This window comes from Lingula anatina, chromosome 10, assembly GCF_051362555.1.
Source record: "Lingula anatina isolate TDL-2025a chromosome 10, LinAna3.0, whole genome shotgun sequence".
NCBI lineage: Eukaryota > Metazoa > Brachiopoda > Lingulata > Lingulida > Lingulidae > Lingula > Lingula anatina.
Window position 1 is genome coordinate 1,603,682 of NC_141776.1, and position 19,824 is coordinate 1,623,505.

Here is a 19,824-nt window from a genome sequence, read left to right on the forward strand (position 1 = left end):
CCGTTAATAATTATAAAACATTTAATAAAAATCTATAAAATTGATCAAATAAAATCAGAGTTTGTATTATTAAGGGAAATAAGTGCTGTGTGTAAATCAAACATCCGTATTCTGAGTCTTCGTTTACGACAGTTCCATTGGTAAAGCTTCTATTTAGGCGGTGTCAAAATGTCGCGATTTATTGTAACTAAACACGGAAGAAAAATTGATATCTTACTGGATAAAACCAAGATCCGCAAATAACACAGTTTTCCTCTTGACACGTCAGCAAAACAATTGATATTTAAATGCATATAACTCGATATAGAGGGTCTTGTCATCCCAAAAGCTGTACATATATCTAGTCGCGCGTTTGAGTTAATCAAAAGGAGAAACCACGGTATCGAAAATAAGTCTTAGGGAACGAAAATTTTGACCTTTGGGAAAGAGATCGTAAGCTTTCAAAATGACCATCTACAAGACGGTTCCTGGCGAGAAGAAGCCAGATGATACTCAGCCGATGACTGAGGTCTCCCTGGACACATTGGTGAGTGGCAATAAATCTAGATTTACGTCGTTTTGACAAAATGTAAACAAATGCGATTGCGGAAGAGGACATTTTGTGATTTTTAAACCTTATGTAATTTTTTTGACATCGTGATATATGCAGTTGAAATAAAATATAACATATCATTTCCTTTTGGTTGCTTAAATTTGTGGTTATTTTGCTTTGTTAGTCCTTACTGAAGTTGGGTCATCAATTGATATATAAGTGTCTGAATAAATATAGTTCTGCTAACTGAAGATTCCATGCTAGTATCCGTTTAAAATCGATCTGAATGCAAAAATACTGTAAAAAAAAAAAAAAAAAAAAAAAAAAAAAAAAAAAAAAAAAAAAACGCAGACAATTGAATTGTCCTTCAAATAGCTTTTGCTTTATGTAAGAAAAACGACATTAATTGTATACTTCTGGTATTTGTTTTGCTGAGTCAGAGTTACTAGTAAAGGGGAGGCTGGCAGCTTTTCAACCTTATTTTCCTTCCTGGTTTCGTTTTTGGTATGTTAAAAACAGAATTCGGTTTTGCTTTTTCCAGAAGGGTTATTATATTTTATGACAGAATAGCAATAAAAAAATGGAATAAGGTGTTTCATAAATTTTCATAAAGGCAATATGTATAACAATTAATGTTAAATGTTGTGAAAATTTCAGCCGTATCCCTGTTTATAATAACAGTGTAAATTGTAGAAAAAATTTCTTAAATTGTAGAAAAAATGTCAAAAAATTCATAAAGCTCACCAGTCTACATCTCTGTTATTAAAAAAATAATAAAATAATAATAATGAAGTGCTTCCATGCTTCAAATACAAGTGGCATACAGTACAAGATTGGGCTACATAAAAAAAAAAGAATTAAATAAAAAGGAAAAAAAGAAAAGTCTCATCTGTTCATATACACAGGTTTTTAATCCTATTACAACAGATGTTCAGAGTTACTTAAAGCTCTACAAGCGTATCTATATCAGATGTAAATTTTTTTAAACTTTATCCCTGAACCCAGTGCCAGTGTACCATAAAAAATTTCATAATGCAATTTTGGCTCCACCTGCAAAACTTCATAAATCTTAATTTGTTTGAATTTATGAAAGTGTTTGAAATATGTTAATCAGCTAAAGGAAACTGGGTGATTTCCGCTGATGACTCGAGTTCGATTGCCAGGTTACTTACAAAAAAAAAAAAAAAAAAATGATGCCAAAAAGATATTTTTATTAACAAATTTATTTATCTGTTATTATTTTAGCCTACAGAAAAAGGAAAACCAGAAGGCAAAGGCCTCCCAGTTCCTGTCGTTACCTCTAATCGGCGTAGAAAGAATAATTGTTGTCTTAACCTCTGCGTGTGTGTCACCGCGCTGATAGTGCTGGCAGGCGGCATCCTTGGCGGGATTTTCCTGTACAAACACATCACACACAAAAATGTAAGTACAAAAAATGTGTTGGTTAATTTTTGGTTTAATCAAGTGAAAATATGATACTGTGTCTTCCCTTATTTTTAAGAGTGAAAGTAATTAATTGGCAGATATATGTGTATGTGGGGGGGGGGGGGGGGGGGGGGGGGGTGAGTGGGTATAAAATGATCACCACGACCTGGACAGATATGGCAGAAAAAAATTCATGTTTGTCCTGGAAAGGTGATGTGGCACAATTTCATAATGTGAATGTGTAATAAAATTACATGCACCCTTTGGAAGTCCTTTTTATGTACAGACACAGATGTGTCTGTACATATAGCCATCATCTGCGTCTGTCGTCGCCGTCGCCGTCGTCGTCGCCGTCGTCGCCGTCGCCGTCGCCGTGCACTTTTACCGATAACACAATAAGTGGAAAACCATTTTACCTTTTGACTTGAAACTTGCAGAACTGATGAATATTCATAATACGCAGGTCAAGTTCGAAAATCAGCATGATCAGGTCACTTTTAGGGAATTTATGCTGTTTTTTCACTTTTTTCAGCATATATGCAGCACCGATAACACGATAAGTGGAAAACCATTTTACCTTTTGACTTGAAACTTACAGAACTGATGAATATTCATAATACGCAGGTCAAGTTCGAAAATCAGCATGATCGGGTCACTTTTAGGGAATTTATGCTGTTTTTTCACTTTTTTCAGCATATATGCAGCACCGATAACACGATAAGTGGAAAACCATTTTACCTTTTGACTTGAAACTTACAGAACTGATGAATATTCATAATACGCAGGTCAAGTTCGAAAATCAGCATGATCGGGTCACTTTTAGGGAATTTATGCTGTTTTTTCACTTTTTTCAGCATATATGCAGCACCGATAACACGATAAGTGGAAAACCATTTTACCTTTTGACTTGAAACTTACAGAACTGATGAATATTCATAATACGCAGGTCAAGTTCGAAAATCAGCATGATCGGGTCACTTTTAGGGAATTTATGCTGTTTTTTCACTTTTTTCAGCATATATGCAGCACCGATAACACGATAAGTGGAAAACCATTTTACCTTTTGACTTGAAACTTACAGAACTGATGAATATTCATAATACGCAGGTCAAGTTCGAAAATCAGCATGATTGGGCCATTTTTAGGGAATTTATGCTGTTTTTTCACTATTTTCAATATAAATGCAACACTGATAACACAATATAAGGAAAACGGATTGGCCAATTGTAATTATACTCACAGGAGTGGTCAATCTTACTAAAACGCAGGTTGAGTTCAAAAATCAGCATAATCGGGCCATTATTTTGGAAGTTATACTGTTTTTTCACATTTCCTCAGATTCAATTATTAGGCATGTTAACAGTCTCATTATTTAACTAATAAGATGCCTAAAAGTGTTTGTTTGATATTTCCTGCATCTTTACAACATTGTTAGTTGATTATGTAAAAAACATGGTAAACTTGTTATCATGTATTGTGTAATAAAGTGTCAAAAATGGAAATAAACTCATATCATTGCAGTTTGTCAGATTCAATCATCCACTATGTTCAGAATCTCAGAATGGAGGAAATTGGACATTTAACACTGTTCTATTGATACTTTTCCCATCTCATCAATTTTCTTAGTTGGTCATATAAAAATGGCAGTAAAATGTTTATTTTGTTTTATGTTAAAAAAGTGTTAAAAATGGAAATAAACCCATTTCAGAACAGTGCTGTCTTGTTTACATTTTGGCATTTTCAAGGTGTGACTTTGAAGTTCCATGGGCCTGAAGACCTTTGCTAGTCACATTTTCTGAATATCTGTGATACAAATATTTTATAATTAAAAATTGATGTCATTTAGCTGTTAAACATTATGTAATATTGCATCAAAATTTGAAGAAACCCCTATTTTGGGCACTGCTTCCATGATGACCATGTAAGGAAAATCATGTCACTTACTGTTCTCAAACTTACAGGAAAGAAACATGGGACTAAAATACAGCTTCAGTAGGCAATGCAGTCTGTTTGGTATTTTTTTTTTTTTTTTTGGCAGTTTAACAGTTTTTTTGTGAAAATTAAATTTTTCACATATTGGCATTTTCAAGGTGTGACTTTAAAGTTCCATGATCCTGAAGACTTTTGCTTGTCACATTTTCTGAATGTCCATGTTACTAATATTTTATTAATAACATTTGATTGTCATTATGCTGTTAAACATTATGTAATGTTGCATCAAAATTTGAAGAAACCCCTATTTTGTGCACTGCTCCTATGATGACCATTTAAGGGAAATCATGTCACTTACTGTTCTCAAACTTACAGGAAGGAAACATGGGTCTAACATACAGCTTCAATAGGCAACGCAGTCTGTTTGGTAAATTTTTCTGGCAATTTAACAGTTTTTTGTGAAAATTTAATTTTTCACTTATTTGCATCTTTATTTTCTGTTTTTTTGTCTGTACATTTGACAGCTTTGCTGCCTTGTTTATGTAGAAACATTCAACTAATAGTAGCTGATGAATTGACGCTCTTTTCCCTGTGTCGACCCCTCCTCTTTGCTGGATCATTTCAGTGAGGAAAGTTGTGAATTTAACAGATACAACTAATTTTTCAACTAAGAAATTCTTAAAATTAGATCATTCCTATTGAGTGGTAGTAACAAAATTGAAAAGCAGACTACCTAATTGTTTTGTTATGTACAATAAAAGCACCAAAATGCTACACACAAATTTATTTGTAATGATTCCAAAATTATGTATCTGAAAAAAAATGAGAATTTTTCCCAGTTGAAATGATCAAGCCATTACCGTACTAGTACACCAGTGTCCATGGTAATGCTTAGTTTCAACAGATGATGAGTTACATACAATATGAAGCTGGAGGTGCCTGTTATTGTATTGAAAATCAATTATTCTGCAGTTATAGGTATATACCTGCAGAGACTTGCCTGGTAGGAAAATGTCATACAGTTAGAGTGCAATGTAAAAATACTGTTTATATACTGTAAATATTATTGCAAGCAAGTGTGCAGACATTGTGAAACTGCCTGCCTCACAGGTCATGACTGTTTGAAATGTTATAGACCTGCAAGATTTTTGATGTTGCAGATCCTTTAAAATGGCAAAGCTTTAGTGAAAATACAATAAATCATTATAATAATAAACCACATGGAAACATGGACTAACTTTGTTAGACCAGCACAGAATTCAATTGGGAGGACCTGTATGATTCTTGTCTGGCAGACCTTCAGTATCTCCAAGGTTTTTGCCAAATCAGTCTGCAGTGAGAGTTTGTGTTTGCATGTTTATGATGTGACTGTTGACAAATGTTGGTTTCAAGGCTAAGAAATGTCTCCATCTCATATGCTAGTGCAAAATGTATCCAGATAGTAATATAATGAAGTCTTCTGAATAGTAGTAAATGAAAAAGGTGGAATTAACATAGGGCAGTTCAGTAAATCACAATGACAACACACACACTGGGGTAGCGCTAACACTCACCAATTTAGTCAAATGCTAAAACTGACTTAAATTGGCTAAACAAAAAGGGTTAATTTTAGTCAAATTAAAGTCATTTGGATAACCAGTGGTGGTGATTTGGCTAAGCGTAAAAAATTGCTAGCGCTACCCCAGACACACACACACACACACACACACACGCACACACACACACACAGTATATATCCTCTCAACAACCACATAGCTTTAACCTTTCACGCTAACCATTGTGAACAAAACAGAACAAAAAAAAAAAAACAACAACAAAAAAAACAACAAAAACTGAAGATCTTTATGTGCTTTGTGCTCAATATACTGGTTAATACGTGATGTGGTACTGGTATTGATTTCTACCTTAGATAACATCTGATGCATAGCAGCCCAGGTAATAGCAGTATAACTAAGCACTTGTCATAATGCCGTATGTAATTTTTTTTTTCTTTTCTTTTCCAGCGCTATGTTGGATGGTGTGGTGTGGGCATGTACGATGACGACCTGCAGCCCAAGAACGGTAAGCCGCAGTTCCTGAAGGAGAAGGTTGACATTGACCTTGACAAGCAGACGGAGAAGATTCAGGTGCCTCAGATTGGAGGCGTCGAGGATGTGATTGTCTTACACGATTTTGAAGTGGTAGGTTTTTTTTTTTTTTCAATAATTTCTTTGTTACTTAATTTGTTACCGTCTTATTCCTACAGTGAAAACATGGCAAAGTCATGCCATGCTTGGATAAGTTGTTTCGATAAAGACGGACGTTTAAAAAAAAGTGCCAACAAACAAGCAAGAAAAACTGCTGACTAATGCTTCCTGCTTTGTAAAGAAACATGGAATTAAAAAAAATCTATCAGGGAAGAAATTCAAGTTTTTTTTTTTTTTTCACTTTTGAATATATGTTGCCCTTGACTGTTGTGTGTTCCTTAAATTAAATGATAACTCATGTTTTTCAATCTATTGAATTAAAACAACTTTCTTTCAAAGTCTTTTCTTGATGACTGAAAATATCTGTTTTTAATGGCTGATGACTTGGATTTTCAGCCTGAAAATCCTGTTTTCAACAATCTAAATAAAAATTAATTTATTGTAGTGAAAATGACCCATTTTTTTGTCTTGCAGAATCTGACAGCCATTGTTGATGTAAATGAAGAGCGTTGTTTCGTTCTTCCCCTGGATCGCAGTGTGGTGTCCCCACCAAGTGACTTCCTGGATCTCATGCTGAAGTACATGGTGAGTGTGAAGCTAGAAACCAGAAACAATTTCAAGAGTTGCCATTTTGAAATTACAGTCAGTTTTACAAATAGTCTGGAAGTCCAGCAAATTTTTCATAACTGTCATTCCAAATGGCCAATTTCTTTGAAAAATTTGAAAATTTTTCACCATATATGATTACCAGTGTAGTGTAAAAGAATAATGATGATGGCTGTGTATGTATGTATGTATGTATGTATGTATGTATGTATGTATTAAAACAAATAGACAATATTTTAATTCATGGACTGTGGCATTAAAGGAGCAGTATTCAAAAAAGGAGAAAAAAGAACACTTTTGATCATTTCACTAAGACAGATATTGGAGTTTATCCAATGTATCTTTTTCTACCTGTAGAATGGTGCCTATACCCCCAATGTGCGCAAGATCCGCCGTGAGTACCAGGTCCAGTACCCCAAACTGGAGGACCTCAGTCGCCTTGGCTGGTACATACAGAACCAGTGCTTCTCTTATGACACATACCGCCTTGTGGCTTCTGGTAAGACGGGTGATGTAGTAAATATAGTTTCTTTCCTAGTTGAACTGTGCTCTGGAGGCGAGTTCAGTTTGTAAAATGAACAGAGGGTGGTAAGCATTTGGAAAAAGTATGATTTCGTAGGTCAAATTCTTTTATTTATTTACTCAGTTAATCTTTATTTTAAAGAACATCATTGTTAAGTGTTTAAAGAATATTTACTTGTATTATATTATTGGATACAAGACCCTGCTCCCCTCAGTATCGTCAAATACCATACTGAGACTAATTTCCCTTAAAGGAGAGAAGAAAAAAATGTAAGAAGTGATTAAAAACTCTATTAGTCTGCAATGTTAACGCTGGCCAGTGCCAAATGCAGGCAAAAATTGGAGCTAAGCCAATAAGAAGTTGTTTATGTATTCATTTACTGGCAACTATGTCTGTTTAAGGCCACATTGTATTCTCAAAGCCTAGCAAAGAGCCAATAGGGAGAAACTTTTTGGGCACCGGCTACAGTTATTTTACCCTGAGATATACCAAGTATATTCTGAAAGCCTGGTGTATATCAAAGAGCCAATAGGCAGAAACTTTTGGGCAAATACTACTCTTATTTTACTGTGTGATATACCATTGGCATAACACTCCATTTAGCGCCTGTTACTGCCATCTCTGTAACACTGATAAGGAGAAGAGATTTCTTGCAATGTCTAGTTCTTATCAGTACTTCACTTCCAAAGTGCAGTTAACGTGTTGCTGTAATAACTTTGTATTATATTACAGGTGAGACCCAGACACATCACCCCCTGTTGGGAGGAGGTAAGATGCTGTTTGAGCAGTTTTTATTTGTTGATTAATTATTTTAATTAAATGTGTGGGTGTGTGTTTGTATGCCAGTTAATTGTCACCATAATTACTGGATTTTTTTTTTTTTTTTTTTTTTTTTTTTTTTTTTTTTTTGCTTATTTAAATATTTTTTGAAGACTTGCCCTTGCCCATTGTTATTTGTTGATTAATTATTTTGATAAAATGTGTGTGTTTGTAGATGCCAGATAAGTGTGACCAAAATTACTGTAAATTTTTAGCCTGAACTGCAATGACTTAAAAAGTTACATATTACAAGAAGAAAGGTTTTGGCAAATACCTAAATATAAGTTGCCAAATTGGAACCATGTGATCAGTGAAATGTTGTCAACATATTAGGTTGATGACAAGTGTTTCTGTTGTAGGTCAATTTTTCAAGCAGTCGAGCCTTAACTCGCACCAACTATTCAGGATGTCATTCTCTTTAGAGTAGAAATGAATATATCTTAGTGAAATTGAATAATGATCAAGTTTTAAAATATCTGTACTTGTTTCTCTTGTAGATGATGGACACAGACCCTCTTGGCTGGCCACTACAAAACGCCCCCTGTTGGGTGCACGTAAGTTAACACTAACTTCACTCTTCTGTAGTGAACATATAATCTAGTCAAGAAGTACCCTGTACAAGGGCCACAGATTGACTTTTTACAGGATGTTTACAGATATTTCTTTAGATAAATAGACGGTCATTTTACTAACTCTGGATTTTCCTATTTTTGCCTATAGAATCTGCCATCCTGGTTGATAGTAGTCAAGATGTGTGATTGAAGAAATGTCATTGATGAAAGGAGGGTGGGGGGGTATGATTTTTAAATGGATGCCTGTGTGGGTGCACACTTGAAGGTGCATACTGGTATATAGACCAATTCCGTTGTTGTTAATGTCATCTAAAAGAGCTGTCAGCTTTGGAATTAAATCATTTTCTTGTTAATGAATGGATATTGGAATATTTTTCTTCATCTTTTCTAGCTGACGGCCACCGCCCAGCATGGCTAGGACATCATCATGACAGAGGTAAGGGTTGCTATTGCGCTCTCTTGTTGGCAGATCCACTTTCAAAGGCTGTGACTGGCAGTGGCATAGAAGTGACACCCACATTGGACTGGTGGTGACTTAAAAATTGCTAACCTACAGCATTTGTGGTGCTTTTGCTGCATAGAATAGAACAATAAAGTAGCTTTATTTTCCATTTTGATGTTGCCACTCAATAGGAATGTTCTCATTTTAAGAAATTGTGACTTAAAAAGTACAATATCTGCTTAATTCACAATTTCCCCCCATTGAATAGATAGAGTAATTACCATAATGTAGTCTGTTCTGTATAGTTAAAACTAATTGCTCTGTTGTGCTACCTTTCAGATGGACACAGAAGACCACATGGGCACGACATGCATGGAATGCGCAGTACGTTCACATATTGATTTCACAACAAAATAAAACAGAATTTTAGGCTCAAACACACATATAGTAGTAGTACTATTAGCACACAGTGTTTGCAAAGTGATAAAGATAAGATGTTGATAGTTAAATTTTTATCTTAAAGATTACATAATAGCTCTGTCAGATGCTTATATCGGATTTACTATTTTTAAAATGGAGTAGGACATAAACTTAAAATTCTGTGATGGATACTCTTTCTATTTCAGACAAGAGAAGTGTGAAGAAAGACTTCAAGGTGGCCGTCATTGAAGGCAAGGAGGCAGTGGTAGAATACACTTTTAAATTTGAGTAATCAAAAAGAGAAGTTAGAATCAAGTACTTCTACTAGAACTATTTACTAACTCATTTGCACATTTCTAAGAGCTGACTACAAAATAGGTAGAAGTGGTCTCAGCAACTTCAAGTCATTCCTTAACATTTTATATGATTTTTCGGTGAGGAGTGATACATGTATTTCGAACAGAAAAAAAAGCACAGGCTTAATTTTCCTTGGAATATTGCAATTATTGTTAAAAGAATACAGAGACAAAATAATCCCAAGCACACATTTGATGATGATTTCTCCGATTTTGTGCCACTAAGATTCGATCAAAGCTCTAGCTTCTTTGTGTAAATGTCACTATATATTTTATTACATCACTTGATTCTGGTTGACTGTGATAGGATAGAAAAAAACTGTCGTTATGGAGACTCTATGGCCATGGGGTCATTGCTATGGAAACTACAGGATAGAAAAACTGTTGTTATGGAGACGCTATGGTCATAGGGTCATTGCTATGGAAACCACAAGGTTGTTGGGCTGTTCCAAACATTCAGATAGAAGTGCATTATTTCTCTAAGAAGGTTCACATTTTATACTTTAGAGTGCTTTGTTTGCTGGAATAGTTGGCATAGCAGATCACTTTTCACATTTCCAAGGTTCACACTCATGTTTTTGAAAAAAAAAAAATCAGATTTTTTTTTCTCCGCAAGATCCGTTGTTTGCCCTAAAAATGATCAGGCCTTGAGTTCTTCAAAACAACTGAATATTTCCATCTTAACATGGGTAAGAGAGGGAGAGCAGGCCATACAACAAAACCCTTGATCAAATAATTTTGCCTACACAACATTCTTTTCTTGTTTTTAAAACAACGTTCAAGTGTTGATGTCTCAAATTTTAAGGCTGCTTGCCAGCTCAATCTAATGCACAGGGTATCTACGCTCCCTCTTTGTATACCAGTGAAATATGAATTTGTAGGTCTGGCGTTGCCATTTAATTGTCATTTTTATTCAAAATTTTATTAATTTGAACAACAACAGTTAAATATTGTCTTAACAGTGACCTTGTTAGTCTTTTATCTATATAGCCATAGCATTTGAAATAACAGTAATTGTTCTCTTGATTTAAGGACATTTTCATACTGTCTAAAGTCATTATTTTGGTACGTATGGTTTGTAAATTAAAAGTAATCAGTGACCTTGATATCTGGGTTTGTATCTTGGCGGTAAGTTAAACAATTCTCACTGGTGTGTTTTCTAAATGCGCAAGTACGAAAGCTCGCTGTGGCCGTCTAGTTAAAAGGTGAGTGCGAGCTTGGAAAAGCAGTGAACATGATGGGTGCCAAAATATGCATCACATGATTTCGACATCAAATTTAGCAAAGCTCTAAGTGTTAAATTAATATTCAGGTATATAAGACAGATATTGTTTTCTTGCCTAAGAATATAGCAATTGTATCAGAACAGCCCCTTCTGCACAGTGAATTTGTATATAAATCCACTTATGATATTAATACCCGGATTTTTGATTGTTGTAATGTCTATCTCTTTACGTAATATTAACATTTTTAGATCTTTTTTCACTCCAGTATCATTCATGATATGTGTTGAAGTCATGATTTCAGTGTAAATTTTCCAACATCCATAGACTTGAAAATTTATTGATTACTTCAAGTAACTGTTCTAAATAGTTGTATTTGGATTGCCTCAATTTAGCAGTTTTTATGTGAAAAATAAAAATGTAATATTTTTCAAAACTATTTTAGAAGGGAAAAGTAGAAATTTCCTTTGTGGAAATATTTGGATACCGCTTAAAGAAAGTAACCATTTTCTTTCGGTTCAAAATTCAGTCCAGGTTTAAGTTACTGAAATCAGTTTTAAATTTGATTAGCTAAATCCATATAATATCTATATCAAATGCATTATATAATAATATATATATTAATAATAATACAGGAAGCCATAAATGTTCTTTACAATTTGTTTGATTCTCTTCTTCACATTAAATACAAGTTGTTGCCAGTTACGACTGGTATGCTTTGATAATCCAGGATTTTTCTAGTTAATAACATCAGTGCAACTCTGTAACTTCTTCAAGCTAATAAAGTGATTTCTGATGTGAGATTTGTGTCGATTTTCTGTGGACAGATGCCGTGTCAGAGCATTAGTTATCAGCTGTGCTTGCCGTCATTGCCATTGCCATGTATATCACCATTCATGCAATAAATTGATAGTTATCTCTAAGCTAACCATCATAGCATCAGAATTTGTGTCAAACTAGAATATTGACAGCTTTCTTATTTATGAGTTTTCTTAATGTTTTGCAATTTTATTTTAATATTTTTATTATTAATTTTTTATTAAAAACAATGTTTTTTGGTGCATGTAAATTTTTCATTCTGCACACTCAAATTTTAATCGCCCTGGATTTTGGACCCGGGAAGCACTTAGATTCTTACTTATGTGCATTGCCAGTCAGTGTAATAAGCTTAATCTCCCCTCCCCTCCCCTCCCCTCCCACCTCGAGCAGCTAGGGAGTAATTTACTGCACTTTAGCGAGAATCTGTGCAGAGATGGATCGATCTTGCTGGTATGATAACTTGAATCTGAACGCTCCCCTACATACAACATCCTTAAATTATTTTCCGCGATATGCAACTAGCATGTTAGGCTGAAAATTGAGAAGTTGCCAAGGTGAAACTGAACATCTACTGGCCTGTTTTAAAACAACATTGTTAACATGAACTGTGCCTTGGTACCTAATGTAAAATTTTAAGTTGGTGGCTAATATGTTCTATCAATTGAAATTGCACACAATTTTTTTTTTCTTTTCTACAATGAATGACACATTTAAAAATGGAATGCTGATAATTCTCTGCCAACACATCCAAAATTAAAAATAAATAAATATGAGTAAAAACTTGCCAAAATAGACACTTCTGATTGAATGAACATGGCAAAGTTGGTAATAGTCAAAACTGGACGTAAAATGCACTTCATTTACAATATAACTACAAACAACAAGTTATATAAAGAGCTCATTTATTGATCCTCCACAGTACACGGACTGAGGCATCAATCCAAAGAATGAATGAATGAATAAGTAGTCACATTCAAATATACAGACTAAAATACTCAATAATTGTGAAAAATACAGCAGCGTGAAGACATATGACAGTGTGCAGTCGATTTCATGAGAGAGGTTTTCGTGGATCAGTTTACAGCCAGAAAAAAATCATTTATATATAACTAGTATACACTGGAGAATATTGGGCGTGGGTTTGAAGTACTCTCACCTGATAAAATCCACCCATCATATTGGCAAATACAACTTAATTAACATATTCGACCAAAATAAGATTGTGCTAAAATAAATGTATACAATAATGATGATGAAAAAAATTAAAGTAATTGGAAGGCTATACAATATTGATAAGTTGGTTAATGAGCAGGGTCTTTTAGTAAACAGGGATGGTAGGTGACATTTATTATTATTGTTATTATTATTTGTTTTTGAAAGTTGTTTTATAAGCATAGCACTGTGAGTGCTTTTATTAACATGAAAACAACAGCATTAAAATTCTTTTCCGAGTCTCTAGTAAATTCCCCAGCTTACCAAGCCAATGCTTGATGCAAATAATAATAATAATAATAATAAATAAAATAAAATGATTTTTTTTTTGGTCTGCCTCATTAATTAACCAACTCAACTATCTTGTATGGCCTAACAATAAAACTTTCTAATAAAGTTCCAATCGCAGATAATATATATAATTTATATCAATAGTGTCACTGGATGTGGACTGTTGTTCTAACTTTTATATGTAAAATGTTAACAACATGCATACGACCTTCAAATAGCAGAAAAAAATGAGTTTTCATCAATTTTCATCAGCTTAAAGGCATAATATCATATAATCCAAATCTGTTGAGAAAATAAGGATTTATAAATCCCTCTTCAATTTCTAAATAACTATTTAATTTCAAGTGAAATCCCCCAGTCTCCAGCATCAATAACAGGAGTGGCTCAAAAATAAGAGACTTAAAACCAAGTCATTTGACCTTGATTTTCTCCATGGATTTGGGTGCGCCGTTCATTGCTGGCAAGGGGAAACCTTTTGACATTTAGAGAACTTTTTTTTGACATTTTGCTATAAAAAGGTCCAACAATAATGACATGGCCTTGAACACAGTTGAAGTGACCACTTGGCAGATACAGTGTGTGCTTTCTTCTTCTATACACTTGAACTGACCACCTGCTGGGGTAGTGCTGGCATTTTTTTTTTTTTCTCTTAGCCAAATCTCTATTTTTTCATATGTTTTTTCACTTGCTTTTCTCCATATGGTTTAAATTTGACTAAAACAAGTCACATCAACTAGTTTTTGTTTAGCCAACTTAATTCAGTTTTAGCATTTGGCTGAATCGGCAAGTGTAAGCGCTACCCCAGAGTCTTGATAAACACATTAATTTTACAGTATTGCCAATACAACTGTGACAACAAAGCATGCCTGTTTTGTAGTCTATAAAATATGACAATTACACAATACCAAATTTCTCCCCAAATCATATTAAATTCTTTAATATTATCAACAAGAGTGAAAGTACCTCAAATTGACATTTTTTTTTAAATATTTAATATTTAACATGATGAAAACATATCTAATGCAAACATGAAACTTGTGAACAGATTCATATGCAGAGTAGCCAAACATGATGCAAAATCAAAGAGAACACGTTATGAAGAAACTGTGTTTAAAGACAACTTCTACTTTGAAATTTAAGTTAACTATGATATTGATATACTCCATTAATGAGTGAATGATCTGACTTATACAGTGGAATTACAATCAAGAATCTACTGGTACATAAATCAAACAGTGAAACTTCAGTGGTAAAATCGATGACAAGCAAGGCCTTCCCAGAGAACCATACAGCTGCCATTTCGACGACCAATAGCTTCATAAGACAGCTTATATTTTCAAAGGCAGACAGATGGCTTGCAAGATTTTTGGTTTTCTTTGATTGGGCCTGGGTTGAACCCCCTGTAAATCGATGACCAAATCTCCTTGAATTTTTACAACACAAGTTCCAGAACTTGATTTTTATACATGAATATTCTTGATACACACCAAACATTAAGTTCTATAAAATGTTGATTAAAAACAAACACTGAAATTTTAGATGCCTTTAAACCCTGCAGTGTACATATTGTCAGTACTTATTATTCAAATGATGGTCTGCCTCGTTTTCTCTACACAAAGTTCTCATCACTGCCTTTTATTTCAAACCATGCAACTGTCAAATATTCTCAAGCCCATAGGAAATTAGGGGTGTTCAAATCAACTGCTCTGAGGTCCACATTTTCAGAAAAACAAACACCATTCCACTTCCCCCCCTTTTGAAATTGCTGACTACAGAACAGCTTTGAATTAGAATTGCACTGTACTTCCTCCACTGTGATTCTACTTTTGAATGTGTTTCCCAAAAGAGAGTATCTTGTTTGGTTTTCTTTTCTTCATAAAAAGGAAGAAATTCTCCCATCCCTGGTATTTTTATTTTTGTGGAACTGAATACCTCTCCTAAAGGTAAATGTCTCTCAATGTCTGATGAGTGGTGACTTTGGACATCGCCCATTCATTTCTGTACAGAACCATTTCAAACACTAGATTCTGCCAACATACATAACACCAAGTGTGACTTTCACTGTCTGAGCGAAAACCCAGCTAAATCTTATATATCTCATGTATATATATATATGCCAATCACAAACACATAATCCTACCCAAACAGCTCGTCGTGAATATGACTGCCATCTACAGTACTTGCATCCTTCCTTAGCATATGATAAGACTTCCAAAACAGCTCGGTTTGAGTGTGACTGCCACCTACTGGACAAAAAACCTAAACACACATCTGTACAACATCCACAACAGTCACAGTTCATTTTCCTAGCAATGTGGCCTGTCTTGTGACAACGTCCACCTACTTTAGAGACACACATGCAGTGTGGCCTGTCTTGTGGACATCTGCCACCTATCTTTGAGTAACATGCCATGCACTTCAACATCTACCATTTCAGTAAGAAATGGCACTAAAATTCCTAATCAAAGTTTTTCTTTGTGTTCAGCATGTGTTATCCATCTAGTGGTTGTCCTAAGTAAACCATCGACACCTCTGTGTTCCCGTACACTGCTGATACCGCCGGATACAATTCCTGACTTGGTAGTCCTCTAAAAGCTACACCTGAAAAATAAAGAACTTCAATGAGTGTTGGAAGTGTTATTGGTATTCTTGTATAACTGAACACAGAGTGATTTTCTGTTGGGTCATACAACTTAGCAGCAAAGGGGCCTCTCAGTGCACAGTCAGCTCCATGAGAGAACTCGAGGCCAAACGTGGGTTTGAGCTTTGGGACCAATAATTTTAGAATATTCTGATGCACGATAAATCAAAAGTAGACTGACTGAATGAAAAATCACATTTGTTTTGTAACAAGAAAGAAATGGCTGATGCCATAAACCAATAGTTTGCATCTTTAATTGGACTACTGCAGAATTATGCTACTTAGGAATTATGAACAAAGTATTCAAACCAATACTGTGGTCTAAGGGCCCCTTCCCAATGATTTTATATTGATCTATCCCTGTGGGAAGTCTCACTAGATTACTGTCAGCTTAGCCGGCTTAAGCATCTGTCCCGCCTACTAAAAGCTGTAAGGTATGGTGCGCGCTCGGTTGACTGCAATTTAGCGTGAACCCCAGGGAGTTAGGTCAATCTAAATCTTAATCTCTGGCTCGATCTAAATCTCTGGGAATGCAACCTAAGGGTCCATTCCCAATGAAACATTCAGTCTAGGTAGATGGATCCAACCCTGTACGAACTTTCACTGAAGGCAATAATTTTAACAGATAAGTGTTCCTCCTACTGGCATTAAATACAATAAAATTGGTGATTTTTCCAGTACACTGCAAACAAAAAGAGGCTCTTTTATCTGATAAGCTGATTGCATTCAAAAAGAGTCCCAATGGAGATGGATCGATCTACGAAGACCTATTGTTTCAATTAAAATGAGTCCAAAAGAAAAGGTGAACTTTTGGTCTGCAGTTCTATGAGACCTACACATGGAGTAAGTTACACTAGTCATACTGAAATGGCAGCCATTTAGCCATCAACTGACCAGAAATGATTTCGGTTGTGTACTTTGATAAAGTTCACTTACCTAAAAATTCATAATTCTTTTCAAATGCTATGGTGTTGTCTTCACAATCTAGTATAACTCGTATCCTTTCTCCTACCTGGAAAATAAATAAATGAATGAATAAACAAATAAATGAATAGAAGGGGAATTTCCCATTATTTATGTGGTATTCCGTCCCGTATCAGGGAACAGAATTTATGGTTAATGCTAAAATAAAATTAATAGAAGGGGAATTCCCCATTCTCAATGGCCTCACATAAATAAGCTCTGTTTAACTTTCATTCTTGAATATCTCAAATAAATCCAGATATATCTAAGCGCCCCCCCCCCCCCCCCCCCCCAATACACAAAGGAGAAGAATAACTGAAATATTCTTGAGCGCCTATATATACACACCAAAAAACTGAAATAACTGCAACTTTGAAATAAAATGACACACATATAAACAATAAAATTTTGCCAATGACACCCACTATAGAAATTCAAAACAATTTGTTTCATGACATATTTACATTGGATTAATTGACAGCAAATACTGATATATGGCCACATAAGAAAACTGTCTTATTCAAGACTGCTCAAACAAGCCACTCCACACATACTATTACTCAAAATCAAACTTAACTTACAGTGCACATAATACATTTATACAGCCAAAAAAGGAAAAAAAAAGAAAAAAAAATTATTTCTTTAGAAATTTCATAATTTCCTATTCTTTTATGACCAATGTATAACCATCCAAAAATGGTGCCAAAAATACAATTTATAAACACATCTTTGAGTTTAAAATTCTAATTTTACGATCTTTGCTTTAAAGCGACAGTCTCTATTCATGGATAGTGACCCAAAATCCAGAAATTTATCACTAAAATTGGATCATAAATTATGCAGTTGGCTCCTGATACAGAATAGCTTGATGACTAAGGGGGGTAGGGGGTGTTGAATTTTCCAAGAAAACTAGATAACCACTATAGATATAAAGGTCTTGCAGTCTATATTTGGGCTTTTCAAGATGCATCTGAAGTCTTTTTTTTTTTTTTAGCCACAAAATGCCACCATAAGTTTCAAATAACATAACTTAGAGAAATACCAAAAAGACATCATTTTATATTTCCAAAACAATATTTGAAAAAATTTTTCTGCTTGCTTTCCTGTATATAAAAGGGTCACATAAGAAGGTCAAATTTACCACCAAAAACGGTTTAGAGCTCTCTTAAGGCTGATCAGGTGATTGATTTGGTTATCCCTTGGCATGTGGACTTCATTTGAGTCATATAAGAAACAAGTAGAAGTTATTTACGGCTGTATATGCATTACTGCACAAACATTCAGTTCATATGTACCTTTAAAGCTGATTACCTTTCAAGGGGAGGAAAATATGAAACTAGCTCAAATAATATTTTAAATCAATCTTCAAGGATCACAGGATTAATTTGGGATAAATTCTTGTCAACTTACTGCTCACTTCACCTTTAATCAAAGAATTCGAAGGAGATGCCATCATACTAATAAGTGAAAAATTGAGGTTATTCTCTAATGATATCAGTTAATTTGGCAGGGTCCTAATTGAGGATACTATCTTATTAGATGACTCACAGCAAAATAATGAAGTAAACATTGGAACATCTGCTATTACATGACTGGCCATTGAAAACTTGCAGCAAGAACAAGGCTATTGTTTTGCCAAAAATGTGTTTGAACATCAGCAGAAATGCTTTAAATGAATCACTCAATTTTCCTTACGTTTTATTCACTGTTATGGTGCACAATGACAGGTAAGCATTAAAATCCCCAAAGCAGGAAAAGAGATCACGATTTTCTCAACAGTTTTTGTAATTATATACCTTGGTGATGAATGAAAAACATTTTGGAAAAATACGTGTTTTTGAGAACTCTGAAGCTAATTGATAACAAAAAGACTGCCATATGCATTGGACCCATGCACATAATAAAGGGGGAGGGAAGGTGAGAACTGAAAATTCCTTTATGGTCTCATCTGCACAAAAATCATGCGCAAGCACTCCTATTGACGATTGTGATAAATACTAGCAATGCTAGCTGGGTAGATATTCAAATCTTCAATAGGAGTGTAAGCACATGGATTTCATTCTAATGGTTTCACATGTCCACTTCCTCATTCCAACAACAGAGCAAATTCCATCCAATAACATCACATGATATTTCTCCAGCTACCTGATATTTAGGTGCATTATTCACGTGAGGGAAGTTGCCCTGACTATCTCCATTGTGCAATAAATCATTGTCCACTAGGTTCCAGCCCCAGCTCTGGTCATCCCCTCCCAAAAGGGGGACATAACCGTGACACTGGACGCTGGCTTTTTTGGTGGCTATTCCGATAACCGCAACCGTCCCAAGTGGACCTTCCCACCATATTTCCCAACAATGTCTACCGTGCCTAAATCCGATTTTTCCCCGAGCACCGTCTGAGCTTTGCGCCACGGGGTTCCGATGTAGCGTAAAGCCGTTGGGTTTAATATAAACGTTTCTCGAGCAATCGTTTGGATTCCACGCGTGATAGAATGCCCTCAGTTTTGCTTTGTAAGTTGGGACGTTGCTAAGAAGGTCAGACTTTAAAGCCTCTTCCGCCAGTTTTCGAACGCAGTGTAAACGCCAAACGTCATTGTTTTCGTCGTTGAGAGTCTTGTACCAGGTCTTGCACACCAGAGAACAGTTCCGTAGGTCCTCGATGTCTAAATATGAGAAGATATTTTCAAGGGCTAGGGCCGGTAATCCCGTCCAATTGGGGGCAGCCATGATGGTTTATGAGTCACGCGTAAGTCTCGCGAGACTATGAGGTCAGTGGGGTGTAGTTTCGAAACCGTATTTCCATAGAAGTAGAACATGGTTTCGTTTTGCGATTTCTTTTCACGGATATGATAAAAGACCAAC

At 35.0% G+C, this 19,824-nt stretch overlaps 2 protein-coding genes across 2 annotated transcripts; one reads left to right on the forward strand and one right to left on the reverse strand.

Annotated features, from left to right (window-relative positions):
- Window positions 1–165: 165 nt before the first annotated feature.
- On the forward strand, window positions 166–11,837 carry LOC106152987 (integral membrane protein 2B). Its single transcript, XM_086996892.1, has 10 exons — window positions 166–526; window positions 1,778–1,954; window positions 5,893–6,069; window positions 6,550–6,660; window positions 7,039–7,180; window positions 7,937–7,972; window positions 8,521–8,577; window positions 8,987–9,031; window positions 9,377–9,421; window positions 9,664–11,837. The coding sequence occupies exons 1-10, from the start codon at window positions 446–448 to the stop codon at window positions 9,747–9,749; spliced, it is 957 nt and encodes a 318-aa protein (XP_086853018.1). The 5' UTR covers window positions 166–445; the 3' UTR covers window positions 9,750–11,837.
- Window positions 11,838–12,740: 903 nt separating this feature from the next.
- Window positions 12,741–19,717, reverse strand: LOC106179455 (F-box/SPRY domain-containing protein 1). Its single transcript, XM_013563082.2, has 3 exons — window positions 19,108–19,717; window positions 16,936–17,011; window positions 12,741–15,959 (listed from the first exon to the last, which is right to left on the reverse strand). The coding sequence occupies exons 1-3, from the start codon at window positions 19,687–19,689 to the stop codon at window positions 15,850–15,852; spliced, it is 768 nt and encodes a 255-aa protein (XP_013418536.1). The 5' UTR covers window positions 19,690–19,717; the 3' UTR covers window positions 12,741–15,849.
- Window positions 19,718–19,824: the final 107 nt, after the last annotated feature.